Source organism: Lepisosteus platostomus, chromosome 8 (assembly GCF_059453375.1).
Source record: "Lepisosteus platostomus isolate fLepPlt1 chromosome 8, fLepPlt1.hap1, whole genome shotgun sequence".
Lineage (NCBI taxonomy): Eukaryota > Metazoa > Chordata > Actinopteri > Semionotiformes > Lepisosteidae > Lepisosteus > Lepisosteus platostomus.
Window position 1 is genome coordinate 40,624,975 of NC_142618.1, and position 25,100 is coordinate 40,650,074.

Sequence of the window (25,100 nt, forward strand, 5' to 3'; positions counted from 1 at the left end):
GATTCTGGTTAGTCGCCTTGAGACTAGGGGGCAGTATAGCTCGGTACAGACATTTTTCATCTGCCTTGGTCCTAGTATTCCGCATACCAAGTATTTAAATAGTAAAATTTTATGTAATCTTAATTCTCAGTGGTTAGATAATATTTTTTTAAAACAAGGAAAGCTTCATTTCCATAGGTAGACGTTTGAGAAACTCAATCATAGATTTCTGTTAACATCCCTTGTGTCGAAAATAACCTTATTCTGTCTCTTTTTAAAAATATTTTAAGATGACAGTATGTGTAGAGAAAACCAAAGTGGGCATGGAATTAATATTTTTTTCTAAACTTTGGAGGATATAGGGGACTGCACTAGCAAAATCTTTGCAGGAAATCAAAGGTGAAATGTGACTTCATAGATGAAAAACAACTTTAGATTAAAGAAACAAATGTGTTCTCAAATAATATATGTTAGGAATAAATCGAGTGCTATAAATACGACACTGAATTTGTGTTTTTGATGTGTTATTACATTGGTATTGCACAGAACGTCAGAGTAGTCAAGGAGGACTGGGACTGTAGTGCATGTAAATGAACACAGTAAATTTTTAAAGCTAGAAATGACAAATTAACTGACTTTGAAAGCAAATATTACTTGAAAATCAAGTAGTTTTAAAGTAGTACGGTAGAACCCAAATAGCCCCCAAATATAAAACCTTTTTAGTTTTGTTATTATTCTGTTCCTTATATTAACTGCAGTCTGCTGAATTTTGATAACAATCACGTCAGCCTTGTTGAAGATGTATTTATATTCACTTAATAATTTACTTATTACTATATTTACAGTAGTTTTAAAAAACACCAGAACAATCCTAATAAGTTGATACTTGCATTTTGCTATCCCCAACTTTCTTATAAAATCCCATATGTATAGCCAAAGGAGGAGCTGTGGTAGCTCAGATGGCGAGGGTATCTAGCTCCTGACTAGAAGGTCCCAGGTTCAATCCTAGGTAGGGGAAAGCGATATACTGTAACTTGCTCTAATTCCTTCCAGACGGCTCCCAGGTCTGCTTTCCAAATGAGCACTGGGGGTTAATCCTTCTGGGAATAATAGGCTGTCCGGAGCGTGATAGTGTGATGCTGACCACATCACCTTCACTTCCGGTGTTGGATGGTTGAGGAAAAAAGGTGGTGCATGGGCCTTTATGGCCTGAAAAGAGGACCTAACCTACCTACCTTTGTATAGCCAAAGTCAGTTAAAAAGTATTATATTTTTTCGGTTTCCCTTACAAGATATACATTATTTTTCTACTGCTTGGCTATAGCAGGCACATAGGCAGGGATGTGAAACAAATGTTGTTCTATCTTCTCCACTGCAGTCCCTAAAGCTACGTTCTACTGTATACTGTATCACTGAATAGATACTGACCTCCTTTGTAATATCCCACAGATGTTTCAGGATTTTTTAAGCATGATGGTAGCACAGTGTGTTGTCCTTTTATTGGAAAGTTGAAACTGTGTTTCTGTAGTCAAATTAAGGGGCGGATTAAGGTGATCAGAGGCCCTAGACTACACATTGTTACAATATTGTAAATATTTGGAATGAACACATAGAAAGAGGGATGTTATTGGTGGTTCTTCTTCACTCTAACTCTGAATTTCTAATATAAATAAAATCTAAATATACTAATATTTTACAACCCTCTACCCTTCTGTTAAAATATTACTGATATTATTAAATTTATCTCACAATGATGGCAGTCACATTTGTCCTTCCACAAGGATATGTTTATTACTGAGAAGGTTCTGTTTGTCTGAAAAAAAATATATTATGATACACATTTAAGAACAGCTGGTTCATTTTTAGATAATGACATTAAAAAAGAGAACAACTATCTGTCAATATATTAAATAAGCTACTAACCAAAGTTAATCGGGAACAAACACACCACGGAGTACTGGAGAAATTAATAAAAAGTAAAATAATAATGTCTACTTCCCAAAGATCTCTGTATCTTGTTTTAACAAACTTTAAAAAAAAAACATTTCTCCATATACAGTACACGCACAACATATCTAAGTAGCATACTATTCTTTTGGTCCCTGGCCACTAAATTATTGCCAAGTACACAAGTGCGCACATTACATTTTAACGCGCCCCTTCGCCCTGTAGCTAATGAGGCTCTCTGGACGTGTCAGGCACTTGTTGCTCAGCAGTGATCCCGCGAGAGGGGGTGCCGTTTGATCCATGGATGGATGACTGTGCTGCTCTCAGCTCCAGCTGTCAGCCGTGCTCCTGCTCCTTTTCTGACTTGCCCACTCTGTCCCTGGTACCATGGCGTCCAGTGAGGAGGACGGCGCGGTTGAGGAGAAGGAAAACAACAAGAAAAAGGGCAAACGCGTCCTCGCCACCGCATGGCTGACGTTTTACAACATTGCCATGACAGCCGGGTATGTAATTATAATTCTCATTATTCTTCGCCACTCCCTTTTATATGCAGCGTTACCTCTTGCGGCATGGCAGCGTTGCCGTTTAAAGGAGCAAGTTTCTGCGTATCTGATCTGCTTTTAAGTTCATGCGCTGGGGAGTGGAGCAACAGTTCACGCATTTACGTGTATTGCGTGTAAGAGAAGTATAATAGTATTAAAAACATATTTTTATAATCTGAAAACACATAAATGGCTAGTCTGTGCTTCAGAGGGAGAGCCCCGAAGCACGTTCAGCTTTTCCTAATACGGTCGATTACACGGTGTTGGCGTCATCTCTCCTGTCTTGACAGTTGCGGTGATAAGTATAGATTCAGCTCTGATACTGGAGCTCCGGTCTGGGAGAGCGAAACGCTCAGTAGGCACATTTTACTGGCTTTAGGAGTTTCGGCGCTCTTAAACCCGAGAAGACCGTATTATTATTATTATTATTATTATTATTATTATTATTATTATTATTATTATTATTATTAACATGATTGTACATTATTAACTTTTCTTATATTAGAAATATCACTGAATACATATTTTTACAACGGATTATAAAGATTTAATCAGCAAGTAAAATCAATTATGTGTACTTGCCCGAAAAGCTCAGTAATTATGATCATATCTATGTACATGCATCCTGCTTTATAAATTATGATTTTAATTTATCGATTGAACAAGGATTTCAAAAATAGTCTGTTAATTAATTGTCGTTATTTAATCATTACCATTTGTCAGTACAATACTGTAGTCTTTTAAGCCTTAAAATCTTTGAAATCCGTATTAATGGAAATGTTTTGCATGTAAACCATTATAGTATATATATATATTAAAAAAATAGATGCTTGAATTTTTTAAATAAGTGCAAACGGGATTAAAATGTATTTCATTTGCGTTTTATACTTCGGTTTTATGTCATGTTAGTGTTTACTATATTATCTATATATATGGTATTGGCGAAATTAGTGAGAAGGCAAAATTCAATTCTCTTTAAAGATCTTAAAACATAACTTGTCGGCCTTTTTAAATTTATTAAGCTATAAATTTGTAAAGCTCTGTTAGCTTATACATTTATGCAGAAGATCAGTTTGAAACTAGTTTTTATTTTTCATACATTTTGTTTTCATATGAATTAAGATACTGTGGTGTCTACTATACATTTGTTTTGCTAGTGTGATTTATTCACATAACCAAAATGTAGTTTTATAATGATACATAAAAAAGAACAACATACTGTATCTCTGTCATTTTAATTGAGGAGGAGAAAAAGTCTAATTCATTCCAGGAATTGTGCAACAGTACTGTACTGAATTTATGATACTGTAGGATTACATTGTTAATTCCTAAAATCAAAGGAAATGTTTTGCCAAAATACTGGGAACTGGAGGATAAAACGTAAACTGGCAGATAATGGCCTTCAATCAATTATTCAGAAGCAAGGCTATCATCAAAAACTTACAGGTGTGCTGATGTACAATGTGTTAAAGCCCTAACACAAATAAATGTGATATAAATACCTTATTTAAAATACTGAATGTTATGTAAAGTACAGTAATTAAACTTGACATCTGACTCTAATTTGTGTTTCTGAGATAATTGTAGCTGTACACATACAGTACATACGTATTACCAAATCAACTGGGTATTACAGCATATTTGCAGCACAGTTCAATGTCATGAGGAGCACTTTTATGACATGCAGTAAATAACTTTATAGAAGTAGCATAATGGGAAGCAATCAATTTTCCTTAACACGATCTTGCTAACAAAGTCTTTAAGAAATGCTTTCTTTTTTCTGTTAAGTTGCAAGGGGTGGCAGAAGTGCATTGTTATTGACATTTCAAGACAAGCACATCCAATAATTTCAAAGTGTTGGTACCTGCATCCAGTTTTAGAAGGAGTTAAGTCAGGTAATTCAGATCTCAAAAGACTGGACACTGAAAGATAATGTAGTAATCAAGTGAAATAAAAGAAAGTGTTTTCTTTTTTCTAGGGCAGCTATCATGGCACGTAACCATTTACAGCAACCATAAACTATATGATTTCACTGGAAATGAACAAAGAACAAAGAAATAGTTTTTTTTCTAAAAGAATAAACAATGTTAGCCACTTATTCAGGTGTAGGATATACAGTACATTAGTGTTTTAGATGTTGACTTTGTTAATAATTATATAGTCCTTCACAAACTTGTCAGTATGGCTGCTGTATCTACAGAATATGGGAAAGGACCAGAAGAACTGTCATTTTAGGAGTCTAAAAAAGCCATTGGTTCTGTTTTGGAAACAAATGTAAGAACACTTAGATGCAGATGTGAAGGAGGTGTTTCTATAGTGTACAATGTATTCTGTTTTATGTAGAATGTAAGGAATACAATAATGTTTGTGAACTGTGAAAAAATCCTCTGAAATAATGGCACATTATTCCATCAGTCTAATTATTTGTAATTCCCTAAAGTGTCGAGAGTAGTGAAATTAGAATGTTAAGTGAGGGGGATATTAAGGATCATTTTTAGAATGTATCTGTTTAAGAATGATTAAATTATTAAATTTAATTTTTGAGTTATAAATCTTTAGTCTTTTTCTGCTGATACTTTTGTAAATTAAACTGTTTTTTTTTAGAATTCAAGAGCACTTCTGTTCTCATCACTTTTCCAGCAAGCTTTATGTGAAACCATGATAAGTGGTCAATTATTGAAATCTATAAACTGACAACCGAAAAACATTGTATTGTATGTTCAGTGTTTGATCTTATAGCATCTTTAACCTGGTCAATGAGGAGTATATGTCTGGCTATGGGCTGAGCCACCTTGATTCCCTCAGATAGCTGGTGGCAGTATTAGGAGTACAGTAGGTTAGAATGCAAGCATAAAAATATGCAGGCTATTACAAGAAATTTCCAAATACCACTGTGAAGCATTAGGGAGTGAAATATAAATGTTAAATTCCAAATAGCATCTTTGTGCAGCTGATTCTGTCTTTGGAAAATAAAGTATATTGGAATACTGTAAATCACAGATTTCTGCAGTTTTACTTGCATTGGCAATAAAAGCCCATTGCTGGTGTTATTAGTTTTTTTAATGGGAACACGGGAACAAAAAGGATGGTTTTCTTACCCAATTCAAATTGTCATATATTTTTCCAGGAGACTCTGATCGAATAAAAAATATGAGCAATATATTATGTTCAGAACTTCATTTTAGGTTATCTGCATTCCAGAGTGTGTTGTGATTGCATCTCTGTGACTCTGGGTAAGTTTTTCTTTCAAAGCCTGATGTCCTTCTACTGTATGTACAGTATTGCACCTTCTAATGAATATTTTGCAATCAGCTTTTTATGTGTCATGTTTAATGTCTAGACCTTTGCTTAGGGAAAACTGAGTGGTAAAAGTTCAAGCTAATTATTTGCTTTAATCTTCTTCTAAATTACTGTAACTGAAAAATAATTACCCTACAGTATCTGGCAATAATTGCTTTGTAACTTATCAGCTCTCAGTCTAGGAGTTCTACCATGGGCTAAGGTTTAAGAAACACATCTTTCTGCAAGTTTTTTTTTAATCTCTAGTTTTTTTTACTTTTTTAGCTTGAAAAATGATTATTTTTAGTTTCAAGACAAAGTCATGGAGGTTAACTAGTGTGGACCCCAGTACCTATTGGTGATGATTCTATGCCATTTCCTTTCAGAAAATATGTAGTGTATTATTGACAGGAGGTGCCAGTTGTCTCAGCTTGACTGTGATGCTGACTACTGTAATAGCTGGGACTCAATTATCATTTCAACCTACACCAGTAGCTTTGGTCCCCGTCCCATGAATTTCATCCATCACAGCACTAATGATTGCTTAAAGTTCTGCTTGGTCTGAACAGACTTCCATTAACATTTGATTAGTGGGAGGGCTGGTGTGTCCTAGTGAGTGATCACCTCTTAAAAATACATTTCTGACTTCGCAAGTTACAGTGTATTTTTTTAGTTACTCTTGAATACATCAGTGCATGACAAAAAAGTGCGTTTTCGTTACACAATTTAGGTGAAGTCTAGTTTCGATTTGAATACACCCCACAAAATGTAAAAATATGTTTTATCTGTATTTTTCTCTTGATGCATTTGATTCACGTCTGTTATGGCCATATCACCACTAAAGTAACTCACAACAAACCTGTTCATTATATAGGCCACTAAGCCTGTTATTATCATCTAAATGCATACATCTTCTTTCATAAATTGTGCCATTGAGGTTAAAAACAATTGAGCAGGTGTTAAATATAGAATAATAAATGGGGTAGTGGTAGTTGTGTGTTTACAGTATTCCATCAAGTGGTCCTGAGCCATCACAACCACAAGAACAATGCTCAAATTAATATTAACGTTAATATTAAAATACTTAAATTAAATATTTTCAGACAATTAAGCTTATGTTTTACAATAATTTTGTATTTGGTACAGTGTGTAATGAATGTATGATATCAAACCTTTGTTTTAAAGTTACATAGAACATTGCTGCATTACTGTTTTGGGATCACACTTGCCATTAACTTTCTAAATGTAAGAGATCATTGGTATTCTTTGATTCAAAGTCTCATCCAGATAAGGAAAATATGTAATATTTTCTGTATTGTGGGACAACGTGTGTTATAAGGACAAAGAAGTACACCCTTGAAACCTTTCTATAGTAACTGTATTATTTTTTCCATTCTGGTAGTAAAACCTCCTGCATTACCATTTGTAATTTCTTACTGTACAGGTTAATACTCAATCACTCCTTCGGCACATCCCCTATTTACATTACAAATTATAATGTAAGACTGAACGGGCTTGAATTGAAATGCTTTTGCAGACACCAATAAAAAGCTTTTAAGATTTTGTTGTAATTAATCAATATGAGTCCTGTGACACAATCAACATCACCATTTACTCCCCTGCAAAATAATTTGTAAACTGACTTTGATGGTGACAATTTTAAATTAATTTAAAAAAGAACCCCAAAAGTATGTTTTTCCTGGGTTGAATGATAGCAGTACAGATCCATACAAACACCAAAAAAAACAACAAAATAGTCCCTTCATTTTTTGTGGAAAAAATAAATCATACATTGAGAAAATGCAATAAAGATCGTAGCTGCATACTGTAAGTAATTCCTTGTTTACAGTTTCCAAAATGCATTGGTATTAGATGGGGAGTTGACTGGGCATTCTGGGATGGGCATCACTGAGTGGGCATTTGCAGACAAATTTTACATCTGGTACCTAAGGAGATTCATACTGATACTACGAAGCACACTAGGGATAACAGAGTTTTTTTTATAATTTCTTTTTTAAGTGTTAAAGTGTTCATTTTCAGAGTCATGAGGAAGTCTTCTGGTCAGTGAGAGAACAAGGTAATCTCTCACTTTTATAGGGAGGAATTTGTAACGATAAACCCAGTATAGTAAAGTAAATGTCTTGTAGCTTTGAACGTTGATGTGGCTTAGTGAAATGATCACTATCAAAAATATAAGACATTCCCTAAATGTCTCTCTGTGTGTAGCAATGTTTTGAATTGGTCAAGCAGGGCATACTGTAGATCAGCTCATTTCTAGTGATACCTCTTCAGCTATGAGAAGCTTATAGAAAATAAAACTAAGTGTTTTTCACAGGTGACTGTTGCTTTACATTGATTCTTTATTCTAATAAAACATCAGCCATGTTACTAACATGGTGCCTAATATTGTCTGATCTGAAAGCCTAAGCAAAGCTGGGCCATATAATTTCTGGGATAAGCGACCTCTAGGGAACATCAGGTTGCTGCTTGAAAGTGGTTTTTGTTGAGCTTGTATTTGGTATTCTTCCCCCTTGACCTGAATTTCTGAGCAAATGTGCCAAGATGGTGACTTGGTACTATAGAAAGTGCCGTGCTGGATTAATTGCACTTTAAATACTATCTGGCCTCCCTAAAGTTCTCCATTAGTTCAAAGAATTTCTCACTTTTATGCTAAATCTCTGTAGTTGGGCAGCTGGTGCCTACAAGACTGCAACTCAACTCCCAGATGTGTTCTACACTTCAGTGGTGGATGAGATAGAATCATTCTGCATGTAAGGTGCTTTGGGATCCTTGGGATGGAAAGAGAAATACAAAATAAAAGTAATTATTAATGTTATTATCATTGTCGGAATAATTGACATTGTTGAAATAGTTGGTAGAACTAACAGATAATTTTGGAATGTAGACTAAATCCAAGACAGTGAGCAAAAGCTTTAACTGCAGAATCATATTGATGATTGTACATTATGTGTATTTTTTAGTTGGATACCAGTTTTTGTGAAATTTATGTAGTGATACTTTGTATTTATTAACTATTGTTTAATGTGCTTTGGGCAGTTACATCTTATCAGGAAGTCTGTGTGTGATTTATTGTGACTGTTTTTGCTTAAACTCATCAGAAATGATTTTACAGAAACACCAATTATTTCCCCTGTACAAAAGCTGCTGCAAACAGTAAAAAGTTTGAGTTTTTTATAATTTTGTGTTGAGTATAATTTAAATCCAGAATTGGGCATTTAATGCTAAACTATACAGTAGAAACGTGGAATTACTATATAAATGCTTAAATTAAAATTCTGCGGTATGTAAGTAAATGATTTTCATAACTGTTAACAAGCTGATTTGAGAAAGACAAACAACCAAGGTCATATACTGTACATATTCACTCTACTGTTTTGTTATAAAAGTGTTTTGTAATGGATAGTAGTTGGGGTAGTTTGGGCACAAAATGTCTGCTTTTGGCTGTTGTTTCCTGGTAAGATTGAAATATTTCATTTGAGAGTAAACACTACTAAAGAAATGGGAACATCCATTGTGAAACATTTTAGTGAACCAGAAAACAAAAGCGGACATTACAGAAAAGTGCTTTTAAAACTGATATCTTTGCACAAAGGGTTACGAGACTTTCAAACAAGCTATCTAAAGTATGTTTTTGAAGCTAATGCCTTGGATTCTTTCAAGAAACAGCTGGATGAGATCGTCAGATGACTTAGCTAAATGCAATGACCTCCCTCTCATTTCTAATCAGCTTTATGTCCTGAAGCATAACAACATCGAATAAAAGTTCTATGAAAGGTGCTGTGATTGTCACATACTGTAGTGCTAACTCTAGATCTTACTGGGTCAGGCCAGGCTGGAACCTGTCTTAGGGATACTGTTGTGGAGATTTATAATTATAACCATTTACATCAGGGATTTTTAATCCTGGTCACGGAGAGCTACGGTTTCTTTAAATTTAATTCCAGCTGAGCTCTGAGAATGACTTAATTGGGGATGCCAGTTGCTTAATTAGGAGGAGCCAATGTGCTTCCTAGAATGCTGCTCAATAACCTTTATAGCTGCCTATAAAACCTGCAAGACTGTGGCTCCACAGGACCAGGGTTGCTGAGCCCTGCTTTAGTTCATTACCACTGTCTTTATTATTTATTATTTTCTGTTGATTTTGTAGGCTATAAGATGGGTAGTTTCCAGAAACATAAGGATCTGGATGACACCTCAAAACAGAGATATTTTTCTTCAGGGTAGAGTTTCAGACTCTGTAGTAAAATAACAGTAAAATATTATATCTCTTCGGGCTTTCAGTTGCTACCCCAGTCTTTTGAATTAGTAGAATTTAATGTTTTACTGTAGACAGAGACATTACAGGGCATGAAAAACATAAATATAGGTGATGGACAGTATAATGTGAAGTGTCCATAACAAAAAACAACTGATAACAAAGAAATAATTTATTGCACGTATTCAACATTGAAAATAATGAACACCTATAACTTTTGACTTTTATGTAGGATATGTGTTTGGGATTTTTAGTTTTCTTCTTATTCCTATGGGTACACATCTTTATTTTGGAATTTTGAGCCACTGTATTTACTGCATTATGCAGAAAATTACAGAAGATGCAGAAATTTACTTTTTTTTTCTTTCATATTTAGGTGGCTGGTGTTGGCTGTGGCTATGATCCGCTTTTATATACAGAAAGGAACACACAAGGGTCTCTACAAGAGTATATCAAAAACGCTCAAGTTTTTCCAGACATTTGCATTACTTGAGGTAAAAACAGTGTTCCTATTTGAATGTTATTATCTCTAAACTCATCTTCAGAGAGAATTTAGTCGGTGACTTGTTTCTTTATTCTTTAATAAATGGTTTTAGTTAGGAACTGAGAGAACACTGAAAACTATGTTAGTTTTGACCAATTGGTATAAAAATTACCCTTCCTCTATGGTAATGTTACATTATACATATTCTTAAACTAAATTTTTAATACTCAATTGAGATCTTGAGGGCTGGAATTCCACAGGTTTTTCATCTTAATTCCTCAGGAAAACTTCCTTAGACTACACAAGCCTATGTCAATACAGTATGGCACCTTTGACCTGGAGGTTGCAGTTTCAGACTAGACCTGTGCATTTCGCACAATATGCGGTGACAATCAATTCACTAACCTCTGCTGAATTTGAGATATCCGGTGCAGTGACCTTTGGTGCTTGCCAGAAGGATGCAAGGCATTACCACTAAGAGCTGTTTCTGTCCTCCACCTGCTAGTACAAATCTGCTCTTGAGCTCCTGAATTGCTCAAAGAGCAGCGTTTGGAACAAAGATGTGGATGACTTGATGCGCATATCAAAGAGGATGTATTAAAAAAAGGAGAAATAATCAACTTTAAAACTGCTTTGAGAAAAAAAGACTATCTGATAAAATTGTTATTTACCATGAGGCTAATATAGGAAAGACAAATCAGGAATCCTTCTGTGAGGTTTAGTTCCACATTACCATTTGTAAAGCATGCGTACTGTGTCTTTTTCTTATAGTCTATGTGAAAGATGTTGGGAATAATGTAATAATATTGTCCCATATTAAACCTTAGGTTTCTTCAAGAGGAAAGCATGTTGTTACTAATCACATTAGGGTACCATACATTTACAAAAGGTTTTTTTTGTTGTGTTGCTTCAACAATGTACTTCTTAAGGCTTCCTCTAATGTAAGGTACAGTACAGTATTAAGGCTAGCTAGACAGACTGACTATTCTCATATTTCAGGTACTGTAGGCTCACTACAGTCACATGAGCTTGTTGAATGTGTTCACAATATTTAATATAAGGCAAGATATGTCCAATGGCATATTCTGACATCAGACATTTACTCGAAGCTAGTATAAGATTTCGTATAATCATGTTATGACATATTGGTTTGACTTTTGTTTTCTATTTTCAGGTTTTCCATTGTGCAGTTGGTATGTATATAATTGGGTTTTTTTTGTTGAATTTACAAAAAATATATAATGTTAATAATATATTCTAATATATAATAATATATCATTGTTTTTTTTCAAGGAATGGTGCGCACGTCTGTGATTGTGACTGGGGTCCAAGTGTCTTCTAGAATCTATATGGTTTGGTTCATTACTCACAGCATTAAACAGGTAACTTGAACACTTATACTTTGGATTACTCATACAAGTGTGGTTATACAACAGTATATAATACCCTGAAAAGTAAGGGTATCTGTACTTTTAATGATGATTACTTTCATTTTTAATCAAGTTTAATAGTGGAAAAATGAAGGACTGTATGTTGTTCATACTTTTGATTCACAAAACATTTGGAGATTATTGTATGTCCTGTTAGAATTAATTTAATACCTTTATGAACTTATGTGTTCAATGCAATTTGTAACATACTGTTTAACACATCAAACAGTACCTCAAATATCTTTTTAGTAAATTTTTAAAAGTAGGAAATTGTTGGGTTTTTTTCAAAGTTGTGTGGGTTGTGACTAGGGTTCTGGACTTGCAGTTAAAAAGGTGTGGGTTCAGACCCAGAAGACGATCTGGTTTTGTAGAGCTTACCTACTTTGTTCAGATTAATCCAATAAAATGTCTGGCTGAGTAAATATAAACTACTTTGAATAAGGCATTAGACCAGTACAGTCATTGTTAAAAAAATCTTTAAGCACTTACTGTATATATATTTCAAATAATGTTACTTTTTTTCCTTTGCCCTATATTCCATTCATTATTAATTAAAATCTTCAGAAACATTCACTAGAGTCTGTGTTTCTCCCAAACTGACGTGACCAGTCTGATCATTAATAATACAACTGAATTTCAGTATGTTGCCATCTAGTGGGGACAACTGCACATGTTTAATGTACAAAACAAATTCACAGATGTATCAGTGAAAATGAGAAAATAAGATAATATTTAGAGAGACAAAAGGGTCATTCAGCTCATCTGACTCATTTAAATAATAATTAAATTATAGTTAATTGATCCAAGGATCTCAACCAGTTAATTTCTTTGAAAGAAGCAATGTTGTCAGCTTCCAACAACATGAGTGGGTTTCAGACCCCACAAAACCTAGTGAAAATTGTGCCTCCTGTTCTCTGTTTCCTGTTTCCCTGTAGTTTCCTTTTTTCTCCTCTGGTTCATGTCTCACTGTTGATACCAAAGAAGTCGACATGGTTGACTGTCAGTACCTTTAATGATTTGAAATACTTTTATAAGGTCTTCAGGGCTAGAAAGATTCAGTTCTTTTAGCATGTCATTTTAGGACTTTCCTCTGAGGACAGGAATGTACATTATCTGTTTGCTCTTCTGGACAGATTCCAGGGCAGCTATATCTTTTTGTATCGTGGGGATCAAAACTAAACGGTATTCTAATCTTGGTTGTACTAGTTGTGCATTGTATGATTTTAACATAAAATCCTTTCACTTAAGTTGGAGAAACATTTTTTAACAAGGCAAACAAAACAGTATACAAATAAACTGAATTGTCAAATATACACTATTTGAGGTGCAGACACAGTGAAGATCTCTTGAAAAGCTGAATGAAGCTACAGTACACAGGTTACTGGTTCATATACTGTAAAGTAATGACAATAAAAAACATGCACTAGGTAAAACTGCAAATTCCAACAGTTTTTGGGATTCCAGAATCAGCAAACAAACAGATTTAACCACACACTCAGTCTCTGTATTGATACATCCGCTCACAGTTCTCTATCTATGCAGCTGGGGTCCTCTTTACAGTGGGCCAGTGGAGGGGATCTGCAATGTCTCCAAAGTCCCAAAGACACCTCCAACTGTAAAAGGCCTGGCCAATGAAGCTCCTCAATGAATCTCTTTGGGAAGGGCCATGGCTCTACATCTCTGAATCTGTCAGTTGTCATCCCCTCTGGCTCCACTTCGTTCCACAGGAACTTGGTTTCCCACTGGAGGAGGTGGTACATCTTGGGGTGCCTGCTGCCTTAATACACAAGAAATGCACAAGCGCTTTTCTCTCAATTCTCAAGTGTAGCTGTCCCCACTTCTCAAATTGACAGAACTGAAGCACTTTGTTGGTTCCAGGGGAGGTACACGTCTTTACTTGTGACCCCATTGAGATTTCTGTAGTTCTCAAAAAAGAGAACATATCATTTTCCTTGTTCACTAGAGCCAGCCTGAACAACCAGGGGTTTTCTTAGGACATTTCTTAGGACTGTATAACATTAGCCGTTATCAAGCTTTCAAGCTTTCAGGTCTGTTTTGTAGCTGAGCTCTTTAAGCTCTATACACTCCATTTTACTGGCACTATTTACTCTAATGCTTTAAGGCCTGCCTTTTTCAGTGTCTGCATTAAAACACTAAGTCACATGACTTACAATCATGGCAGGTCTCTTCATACTCCCTCAACTCTCTGCTGTCAGTGCTGAGTGTGGTCACTGTGCTGACACGGCAGGCACTGTCTTCTTCATCTTCTTGGGGATATGGCTTGATCTGCAGCTTTCGTATAGGCCCCCACTTTTCTGGACAAGAAGGGCTGTTGCTGCTGTAGGCACAATCTGCAGGCCCTGACAGATTTGGCCACTGTTGTCCCTTTCAGCTCTGTTGGAGCACATAGATCCTCAGTGCCCCCTGCTGATTCAGAAATCTAGACCAAGAATGCAGGATTTCCATGAAAGGAACTCGTACTGTACATCACCATACATTCTTTTAATGTATTTGATGTGTTGATAGACAAGAGATGTGTTTCTGAAACAGTGTGGAAATAAGTCTAAGGCAGACAGGTTGAGAAAACAGGGAAACCTAATTGACACAAGGCAGCTATACAGTGACTTGGTGCACTCTAGGAGCACAGCTCCTCTACCCCATGAGCACATGCAAGGGCACCCAAATTCTTTTAGTCTGCTGTGGTGGACGGTGGAAAAGTGATATGGGAACTTACTTCAGGTGCGAATTGGCAACTCAACCCCACCAAGCAGGATCCTGCTGTCTTTATTACCTCAAATAAGCCCCCCACTCACTTCCTTCATATAAACCAACTAGATACAGGGCATATCGGTCTGAAATGTTACTCCAGCATACTTGAACACCATAATATCCAGTATTTAGATGTGAACTAGTTGCCTCCAATTGCATAGCATAGGTTATGTGAGCTAAGGGGTCTTGTGCAGCTTTGGCTAATAAGGCACCTATGGAAATACGTAATTAATATAGTTAGAACTAAAAAATGTTTTTAATTACACATTCAGAACCTGATATCGTCTGAAAAGTATCTGTAGCTAGTAAAACCTGTATTGTGCCGAAGATCTGTCCAGCAAGAGTCATATTTTCAACGCTAAATCAACAAGATTTTGAATTACATCATGCTTCAGATTTTGCTGTCCTCCTTAAGTTACACAAGGAAACAGTTTCAGACCTTTGAAAGTATCAGGAAATGTACTGTATTCCAGAAGGCTAGTGAAAAAAAAAATGTTTCCTAATGCCCAGAAGAAAATGTGGCACTCTTTGAAATGTGTGAGGAATGTTTTTTGTCATTGAATAAGGAGTTGTCAGGCATTAACTATATTTAATTTTCATTCCTGTTGACAGTTATTTAAACATTTCTTTTTAAAGAATTAGAAAAAGAAGTACTCATTTCCACTGCTGAAAGCTTTCAATGCTACTTTTATAGACACAAGTCACCCTGATATTAAAATGAACTTGAGCTGTGTTCAAGCTTGTTTTACTCCTGGTGACATACTTTTTTATGTCATTCATCCATTCCATGTCATTCATTGTGTCTGTAAGGTGGCCGAATTGTCATACATGTCACTGGTTTATTGGTTTGTGTGTTTGTTCTTGACTTTTTTTGGAAGATCCAGAATGAGGAGAGTGTTGTCCTTTTCCTGGTCGTCTGGACGGTGACAGAGATTACAAGATATTCCTTCTATACATTCAATCTGCTGAACCACTTGCCATATTTCATCAAATGGGCCAGGTGGAGAAGTGTGCCGTGGGGTTGGTTGGCATGCATGGTGTTTGCATGAGCTTCGCAAACATGCCATTGGATTAATTTTCCTTGCAACATATACTGTTAGTGTCAGGATTGTGCATTGGTAGCAAGAGTTTGTGTTCCCTCTTGAAGGAAAACATTAATACCATACTAATTCTAAAATGGGAATTATTTAATTTGAAACAAATTGTTATAACAGAAAATTAATATATGTTGTAGGCCCTTTATAGTTTTTGGATTCTTATTAAATAAGTTCATGTTTAATTCTGTCAAACAAGGTCATATCGTCTTATTTTAAGCTTCAACATATTTAGCATAACCTTTCTAAAAAAGCTGTGTTTAAGAGCATTTTTACTTACAGTGTTCCTCCACACATGCCCAAATGTCACGTGGGTAAATTATAGAGTGATAAAAATGTTATTCTGTAGACTTACCAAAACTGGATTTGTCAGCCCTGGGCTTGCAGTACATGAAAAGTGCAGTGAATAATAATAATAATTGCTTACACTTATATAGTACTTCTCTGGACACTCCACTCAAAGCGCTTTGAAGGTAATGGGGACTCCCCTCCACCACCACCAAATGTGCAGCCCCACCTGGATGATGCAACAGCAGCCATAGTGCGCCAGAGCGCTCACAACACATCAGCTATCAGGGGGGAGGAAAGCAGAGTAATGAAGCCAATTCATAGATGGGGATTATTAGGAGGCCATGATTGGTAAGGGCCAATGGGAAATTTGGCCAGGACACTGGGGTTCACCCCTACTCTTTTCAAGAAACACCCTGGGATTTTTAATGACCACAGAGAGTCAGGACCTCGGTTTTACATCTCATCCAAAGGACAGCGCCTGTTTACAGTATTGTGTCCCCGTCACTATACTGGGGCATTAGGACCCACATGGACTGCAGGGAGAGAACCCCCTGCTGGCCCCACTAACACCTCTTCCAGCAGCAACCTTAGTTTTTCCCAGGAGGTCTCCCATCCAGGTACTGACCAGGCTCTCACCTGCTTAGCTTCAGTGGGTTGCCAGTTGTGAGTTGCAGGGTGATATGGCTGCTGGCTAATGCACTTGCCATAGGAATTCATGAGTTAAGAAATCTCACAGAAATTCTCTTTAGAGAGCTTGCAGTTGATAAACTGTAAAGTTACTGTTTTGTGAGAAGGGCACTTTGGTGCTGTCAAAGAATGCATGAGGCTAAATGCCTGTAGCATGCTCACCTGGGTTGTTGATGGGACAAGAAAGTTTTTTCTTTTAGTAAAATTTCATCTTAAATTTTACTAAAATTTCAAATATATATATATGAAATATATTTAAATAAGCTGCCTCAAAACGTTCTTTTGTATTCGTATCTCTTGTATTCTTATCCATCTGTGATTTATTTTCTATAGTTAAATTTTATCCTCTTATTTGTAAATTTACTGCAACCTTTTTTATTTTTTCAAAATTGATTTTTTCCCCATTTCTCCCTGTACAATATTGAAATGCTGACTAATTTTCAACCACTGAAAAAAAGACCAATAGAATGAAACCAGAGGGTAACCCTCTGGAATATAGTAAGGAGAATTTAAGGCCTGGTCATACAAAGTCTGTACCACAAAATCTCATCAAGATATCAGTATGTTGGCAGGTTTGTTTAGTGGAGGTACTAGCAGGGTCTGGGCTGATATGTAGAGAGAAAGTGTTATTATTGCTCTAAAGTGTAGTTTATGTTAGCATCACAGAAATTTTATTCCTTAGCAGTTTTGCGTCAGTTTTTTGTCTTTTATATGAATTTTGTAGTGTATTTTTTTATCACTGCTAGGCACACTAAACATTCTGAGAAAGACAAAAGGTTATCAAAGCAGAAAAAACATCTGTGAGGAGAAAGCCATTAGGTTTGGTGATTTAATTTTGTGAAATATCTCCATAGCCTCCAGTTTGCATCTGTAATAATGGCATTTCTGTTAGACATTGCCAAAAACATTACTTTTACATAGAAGAACTACAAGTACAAGAAGTACAAGTACAGATCTTGTGTAAAACCAATTACCAAATTCAAAATGATATGAACAGGGACAAGATATTAATTAAAGTAACAGAAATACTGTTTTGGAAATACTCAATGGCTAAGCAATGTTCTTCTATAACTTGTTACACACTTGATATGCTGTTTGGGGAATTAAAAAATATTTAAAAAGTGAAGAGGCTACATTGTATACATTGATGGTACATTTTAGGTTTGGTTGATTTTATCAACTGCATGACTGAAATATTACACTGTATTATAATTACTTTTAATTACTTTAAATAATTAATTAAAGTTTATTTTAATAATGTAGAAGTGAACAACATAGAAGTAAACCTTGATGGGATAAAACATTGCCAGATGTGCACTGAGTTTAACTTGAGCTGTGTTTTTCTAGGATTTGATCAAACATAAATAGCATGAAAGCTTTGTCACTGTCAGTCTAGTGTTTCAGTTTTGGTTTTGTACCGTGTCCTTCTTAAACATGAAATGGTGTCTTTTTCATGTTATGTGTCAATGTATGAGACGAGGGCTGCAAAACGTCTGTCTGACATGTAGGGGTGGCCCCTTTAAGCTGAGGAGAGGGAGAAGGCCTTGGGAGGGTTTCAGATTCAGCTGCTCCCATTTTAAAGGCCATCTGTTTTGGTCATGGAATGCACTTCGAACATTTCTTTCACATCCACTGAGACAGTCTCCTTAACTTCTGCCACTGTAAATACTAGATTCTCAAGGCTTGGATCACTAAATATAGTGCATCTGATGGCTTAACTGAGTCAGGTGCTAAGATCCAGTGAATCTGATTCATTGTACTATACCACACTCAAAAGGAGGCAGTACTATGCTGGCCTAGGATCCCTCTCATCTGATGTACTTTAGTACTAAGTATGGAACTCTAATTTCAAGGAGCCTAGTTTTCAGAGTGCAGGATATATTTTTATCTGCCAATTTAACATGAAGACAGAAAAGGTCAAATTTTCATCCCATAACTGACGAAACTATTATGTTTGATAACTATTTTTAGGCCACATTTTAAGTGGAAAAGGTCACTTTTATGTAGTAAAGTACTTAAATTAAAATTTCCAGAATTGTAACATTTACAGTATTTCCGAGCAAAATATGCATTACATTTTTGAAAAGGGGAAAAACATTAGTGTTAACATAATATGAAGGAAAGAACTGTGTGTCCTAAAAGGCATTTTAAAACTTGATTGTGTTATTTTCTTACGAGATGTTTTCTCAGTGTGGTTTTATGCATGTCGCCAAGGCCTCAGAGGTGTTCGGTGTATACTGGCTGTGCTGTTGTAGGAGTTGTAAGAATGTGGAGAGTATTCATTTTTTCTGCCCCTGACCTTTTCTACTATGTTTGTCTTTTCCAGATACAACTTCTTTATTGTCCTGTACCCAGTTGGAGTGGTTGGTGAACTCATGACCATTTATGCTGCTCTGCCTTACGTTCAAAAGTCTGGCATGTTTTCCATGAGGCTTCCCAACAAATACAATGTCTCTTTTGATTACTACATCTTCCTTATCATTGTCATGATCTCCTATATACCATGTAAGTAAGAGATGCATACTGTATATTATTGTGGACAAATTTTTGAACACAATAAACACATTATTTAACTTAAATATTTAACTTAAATCAGCCGATTATTATTATTATTATTATTATTATTATTATTATTATTATTATTATTATTATTATTATTATTATTACACTCTTTGATCTCTCCTTAGACTCATTCACACTTTGAAAGCTCCATAGGGCCTACAGATGAGTGAGCGCTAGTTTGAGGTGTCGTGCTGTTCTCGCTAATATCACTGCCCAAATTAAATGTGCCCATAAGGTGTTTGGAGGGTTCTTCTTGGACCAAAGGCCTAGGAAAACCTAGACAATTAAAGTTCAGTTGACCACAGTTGTCCTACTGTTAGTTGTCCAATGCTTTCTGAGAGAATCCCAGACACAACTGACTAATGTCATAATCCAGGTTCACACCATAGATGTGTGTGTCACTCCTGAAGATGTCTCTACAGCTGAAATGTTGTGTTTCTGTTGTATATGTTTCAGTGTGGTATTAACCTTTATTTGCTCCTTTGTGTATTGTTATTGAATATGAATTTAATGTACATTTATACGTACCATATATTTTGATTTGTACATGTGGATTTCTCCACGTACTAAGGCTTTACTTCATTGAAAATATCCATATGTGTATGTGACAATGTGAGTTTGAAAAATAATATTTTTCCTGGGTTCTAAAAGTTTCTGCCCAATAGGCAAAGAGTTTATAGTAAGCCTAAAGTGAAGGATGGGTATAGACCGAGGCACTTGGTAGTGGGACTACAATATATGTAACAAAACAGATGACAGATATGTCTGTGGCATCTTTCATTTTCCTTGTCCTGTCTAACATGCTAATTGAGTTACTTCTGATATTCTAGTCAACCATGATGGTCTGTTTCTCACTCTCAAAATATATTCATAATCATTTTATTTAAACAGTCACTAGTTTCTGTGTAGAATAGTAGAGAGGATGTAGCAGTAAATTGTGCTGCTACAGGGTTCTCATTTCAGTTTTGTCCTCAGATAGCGGCTTCTGTGGTGTTTGTATGCTCTCCCCTTGTTCTTGTAGGTATTCATCTCCAAAGATGAATACCTGATTGGGGTTGACTGTTCTATATTGTTCCTTTTTCTGTGGCTCTACAATGGAGGGTGACACCCCAGCAAGGGTGACAGCAGACTGTGCTGTCAGTCCCACCTTGAAAGCTATGATACTGCAGCTCAGACTCATGGCCGGGGAGCCATAACCCTGTTAGGTTAAGTGGTTTACTGATAAGAGAACTTTAATACAGTAGGTGTATCACTTTAACAGGAATTTTGAAAAAGCACCTTTCCAGCATAAATCACAATTAAATGAACAGTAAAATATAACAAATCACATAGATTTGAATGGAAAATCTTAGTGAATTCCAATTCAAAGTATTTTTGTATGAACAGTTATGTTTATGTTTATAAAATGTTAGAATAAATAATACTCTTAGGTATACATTAGGTTAAATCTACTGTTCTCTCCAGACCTTTAATATTTACATTGGTGAATTATTTTTAAGTAAAACTATTATGTATTTTATTAAGGCAGTAACCTCTACTTGCCAAGCAATTTCATAAACCTACATCCTGTAGATGGGCAGTACTCAGCCTTTTTATGAGCAAGTAAAGTTAGTTCACTCTGTAAGTAAAGTCAAAATAAAGTAAAAGAAATCATAAGATATGTCAACACAGACCTCACGTTTTTCACACATTGGTATTCTCGGTTATTATTAAAATGAGAAAATGCTGTATAAACACTCTGATGCTCAGATTAAAAGTTGGGGGGGGGAGAGAACAATTGTTCATTGTAAATTGTTTACATTCAAGCGTCTTAAGTTTTCTTTTAGAATATGGCATGAAATTAACTGGGAAATCATCCACACATGCACATTTATTGTTCAAAATTAGATACATTTTATGAGCTGAAATAACATTGCTGTGGTGCGTTGGGGCAGTAACTTCCATATCGCCTGCCTATTATTGAATGCTCAACCTCGCGTCTCTTTTGTTTGTTTTTTTCCTTGAAAGTGTTTCCACAACTGTACTTCCACATGCTCCGCCAAAGGAGGAAGGTGCTTCATGGGGAGGTGATCGTGGAAAAGGATGAGTAGAACGGCTGAAGAGCCAGCCTGGCTTCTCTCGAGATTACAAGATGGTCCAGCTCGGCCACCATGTCCCAGGAAAAGAAGCTTGACTAACAATCATGGAACCAGAATAAATGGCTGTGCATGAAATTATGTGGACTCCTTTATCTCTTTTCACCAATCTGCAATACGTCTCTAACCCTAAAACCCACAAATTGGTGCAAAGGAAGGAGAGATGCCTTATTACTCTGATCAGATATGTGTCGTTTTTCTACTGGAAATATTTTTAGCGGTTTCTCTCCAGTGTCTTGATATATTTTGAGCTACCTGTATATGTAAAAAAAAAGAAAATGGTAAAGCTCAGTTTTTTCTCATGTGTTCATCACATAAACAAAAACAGAAAACAGAATGCATACCAAGTAAAAATGCTGAAACGAGTTTGCTGTCAAAGAGTTTTTGCTTCTAAAATAAAGACTTCAAAGGGCAAACAAGCAAAAGAAGAAAGGTATGATTGCTTTTTTAAAAGACAATTGGATACTGTAAAAATACTTAAATGCTTGTAATAGCTGTTTACAATAGTTAATTACAGTTTATATTACTGTTATTAGTCTTTCAATATGCAGCAGGAACAATATGATGTGTCAAAGTATTTGATGAAAATACATTAAATCTTACCATGTTTTTTAGCTTGTTTATGAATGAGATATGCTGATTTACTACATTTCTGATTACTTTTCAACATGTTTGATGAAACCCATGCTCATTGTGCAGATAAATAAGGCTGTAGTTGAACTGGAACCGCTGAGTTCCTGGAATGTCCAATCTTTAGGACGTTCTGTTACAGTTCATTCCAAAACAAAAATGCAGGGTTACAAGTTCTAGGCTCTGCAATTGTGGGTTACATGCACTTCTAAAGATGTTGCCAGGTTTGGATGAAGCCACATTTTACTTTTTCCTTAGAAAATATGCCATTTATTCTTTTTTCATAACCTGCTTTCTTCAGCTAAAACCAATTCAGTAAACCACCACTTTTAAGGAAAGATCGAACATATTCTTGTATCTTTCAATTGCGTACAGTAGCATCACCTATTTAAAAGCCCAGTAACTGTAAAGCCAATTTTGTTATGGATGTAATGTAATAACACATAAAGGATTATGAAACATCCCGTAAAACCTTAGGAATATGCAAAACAAATGTAAGCACAGAATACTAAAAAGGCTTTTAGTCAATTTAGTTAAATTTTAATTCCTAGTTAAAATGACACACTTTAAATATTTTTCTTGTTCTTGTTTCTGGATCGAAATTTAAACTGGATGTATAACTTACTGAAAGAAGTAAAGGCAAGTTTTTTTGTAAATAGCTGTAGAATTTCTTATTTGCAGTAATATGGTGCATCACTGCAGAGCACTACAGAGTTCACTTACCGTTTCAAAGGTGCTGTTTGTACTACAATGAGATCATTTCCATGTTATGTGCAGCTAAACAAAAAAAGGAAGACCATATACTATGTAGATACAGTACAATTTTAGATGACGGTAATCATAATTTTGACCTTTAGGAACATTTTTGTGCTCTGGGCAGTGGTACATCCAATTTCTGTGCTTTTAATTCAATTGAGTTAATGAGCACAGATATGACGCTTTGTAAAAACTGTGAAAGAAGTTCTAAAGCAAGTAGAACTTTAGTTCTGCATCATTTGATGTTTCTGTGTACCTTGGATGTTGTAACTGCTTCAGGCTGGAGTCCTGATTGGTAAAATTTGAAGGGATTCTGTGAGGAATGGAAAGAAGTATTGCAAGCGATGTTCAAAAAGTGTATGTGGGCGTGCAGCAGAAAAACCTGATATGATATTAAAGGAAATCATCAGAACTTGTGGACAAATGTGGAGTTTGTGCCTTTGGAATTGCACTTCACTGAAAGGAATGAACACTGTGTTAGTTTACTAAAATGTATGAAGCAGTGCTGTACTTATTCAAGGTACTACAGTATGCACAAAAGTAACCACTAAGAGCAATTTAACAGTTAACATGCAACTTAGCATAGCAGTACACCTTAGGAACAACATAATAAATTGTTTTACAGTATGTCTTAACAATAATACAGTACATGTACTAGTATTTTAGGTCAGTACTTTTGTGCATGTAATGTATGTGTATTAAACTGAACATAAAAACATTGTAGTTGTGCTGTTTATTTTTGAAGTACTCTATAGTTTATATCTACAGTATTGTCAAATAAAACTAGGATCTGTTCCTTTAGGTTCTGCAAAACAGATACTGAATAGTACTTATTTGCTTCATATTAGACTAATTAATGGCCCCTATACAGTAGTTTCATAGAGTTACTGTTATCACAGAGGTATTGTGCATATTTTACCACTCAGCATTATACAGTACCTACTTTGCTTATAAACTTACCCATGTTTATGGAGAGCATGTAATTACAAACTCATCAGTCTATCATTTGCCATGTGGAATCATTAGGGTTATAATGGTTTCTTTAGAATTTCAAAAGCCTATCCACCCTTTCTAAGTGAAAGGGTCCCTTCATTTCTTGACTACTTGTCATGCAGCTACTGGATACACAGTTTTAATTCAGGACTATAATTTTGTTAAAACAGAAAGTAGTGAAAACCTGTTCTTCAGTCTTTATGTTGATATTATGATATCTTGTTTGCTGCACTTCATTGACATTGTGTGACACTGCATTAGGGCAGCATGGGGGTACAGTGGTGGTGAGTGGCACTGCTGCCTCACAGTGCTCTGGCCCTGGGTTGCATGAACTTCCCATGTCTACCTGGGTTTCCTCTGAGTGTTCTGGTTTTCTCCCAATGTCCAAAGGCACGCTGGTTTACTGGCTTCTGAAAAAACAGTCCTTGATGGAAGTGTGTACATGTTTGTGTGTGTGTATTGGCCTGTGATGGACTGTTTTCCCATCCAGGGTGTATCCTGCCTTGTGACAGCAACCTTGAATTGGAAGAAGCCGTTGTAAAATGCATTACAATTACAATAGTGTAATTACATTACACTACACTACACCCTGAAAGTCAATGCCAAGAAAGTTAATGTAACATTGTAAATGTATAGGAGACCTGAGAAAGCTATATTTTTTCCTGGAAATCAAAATAACATTCAAAATTAATAGCAAGATAAATCTAGGTGTTTAGCTTCAAATTAAAGTCTCACTTCAGGATACATTAGATGAGCTACTGTAATGGACAAAGAGATTGCATACACTCCTAGAGGCCATGAAAACTAACTTTAGGCATCAACTCAACCACATTAAAGAAATGAAGGAACATATTTATAGACCAAAATAACCAAAATCATGAGATACTGGAGACTTATGTGTGAAAATATAATATGAATATGATGAAAATATAAATATAAATACATTACTATAACCAAAGCCCAGATAATACCAAATCGTAAGTCCCTGTCATTATCATAAAATACAAAGCCAGCAATTGATATTTCATTTGTAATTGGCAGGAAGTTTTTAACTTAATCTAGGCTTACTTTTCACCATTTTCATGCAGCACTGACTGCTTAGATTTTGTATCAGTAATGCTTTCTTACTCGTAACGATTTGTAACCAGTGAAACATTCTGAGGCATTCTGAGACCTACTGTATTTAGCATTTCTGCATGCTAAACTTCTGTAGCAAACGCGTTAGCAAAGAAAACAGAGTCCAGAC

General features: G+C 35.6%; 1 protein-coding gene across 1 annotated transcript; it reads left to right on the plus strand.

The window, feature by feature from the left end:
• Positions 1 to 2,092: 2,092 nt before the first annotated feature.
• hacd1 (3-hydroxyacyl-CoA dehydratase 1) lies at positions 2,093 to 23,273 on the plus strand. The gene is made up of 7 exons (XM_088643430.1): positions 2,093 to 2,429; positions 10,400 to 10,517; positions 11,682 to 11,700; positions 11,801 to 11,889; positions 15,585 to 15,706; positions 19,105 to 19,283; positions 21,348 to 23,273. Exons 1-7 carry the CDS (start codon positions 2,314 to 2,316, stop codon positions 21,428 to 21,430), a joined length of 726 nt encoding a protein of 241 aa, XP_088499556.1. The 5' UTR covers positions 2,093 to 2,313; the 3' UTR covers positions 21,431 to 23,273.
• Positions 23,274 to 25,100: the final 1,827 nt, after the last annotated feature.

Coding starts and splice junctions, on each gene's coding strand:
- hacd1 (XM_088643430.1), top strand. CDS start 2,314: ATGGCGTCCAGTGAGGAGGACGGCGCGGTTGAGGAGAAGGAAAACAAC. Junction 2,430..10,399: donor AACATTGCCATGACAGCCGG/GTATGTAATTAT, acceptor TTTCATATTTAG/GTGGCTGGTGTTGGCTGTGG. Junction 19,284..21,347: donor CATGATCTCCTATATACCAT/GTAAGTAAGAGA, acceptor TTTCCTTGAAAG/TGTTTCCACAACTGTACTTC.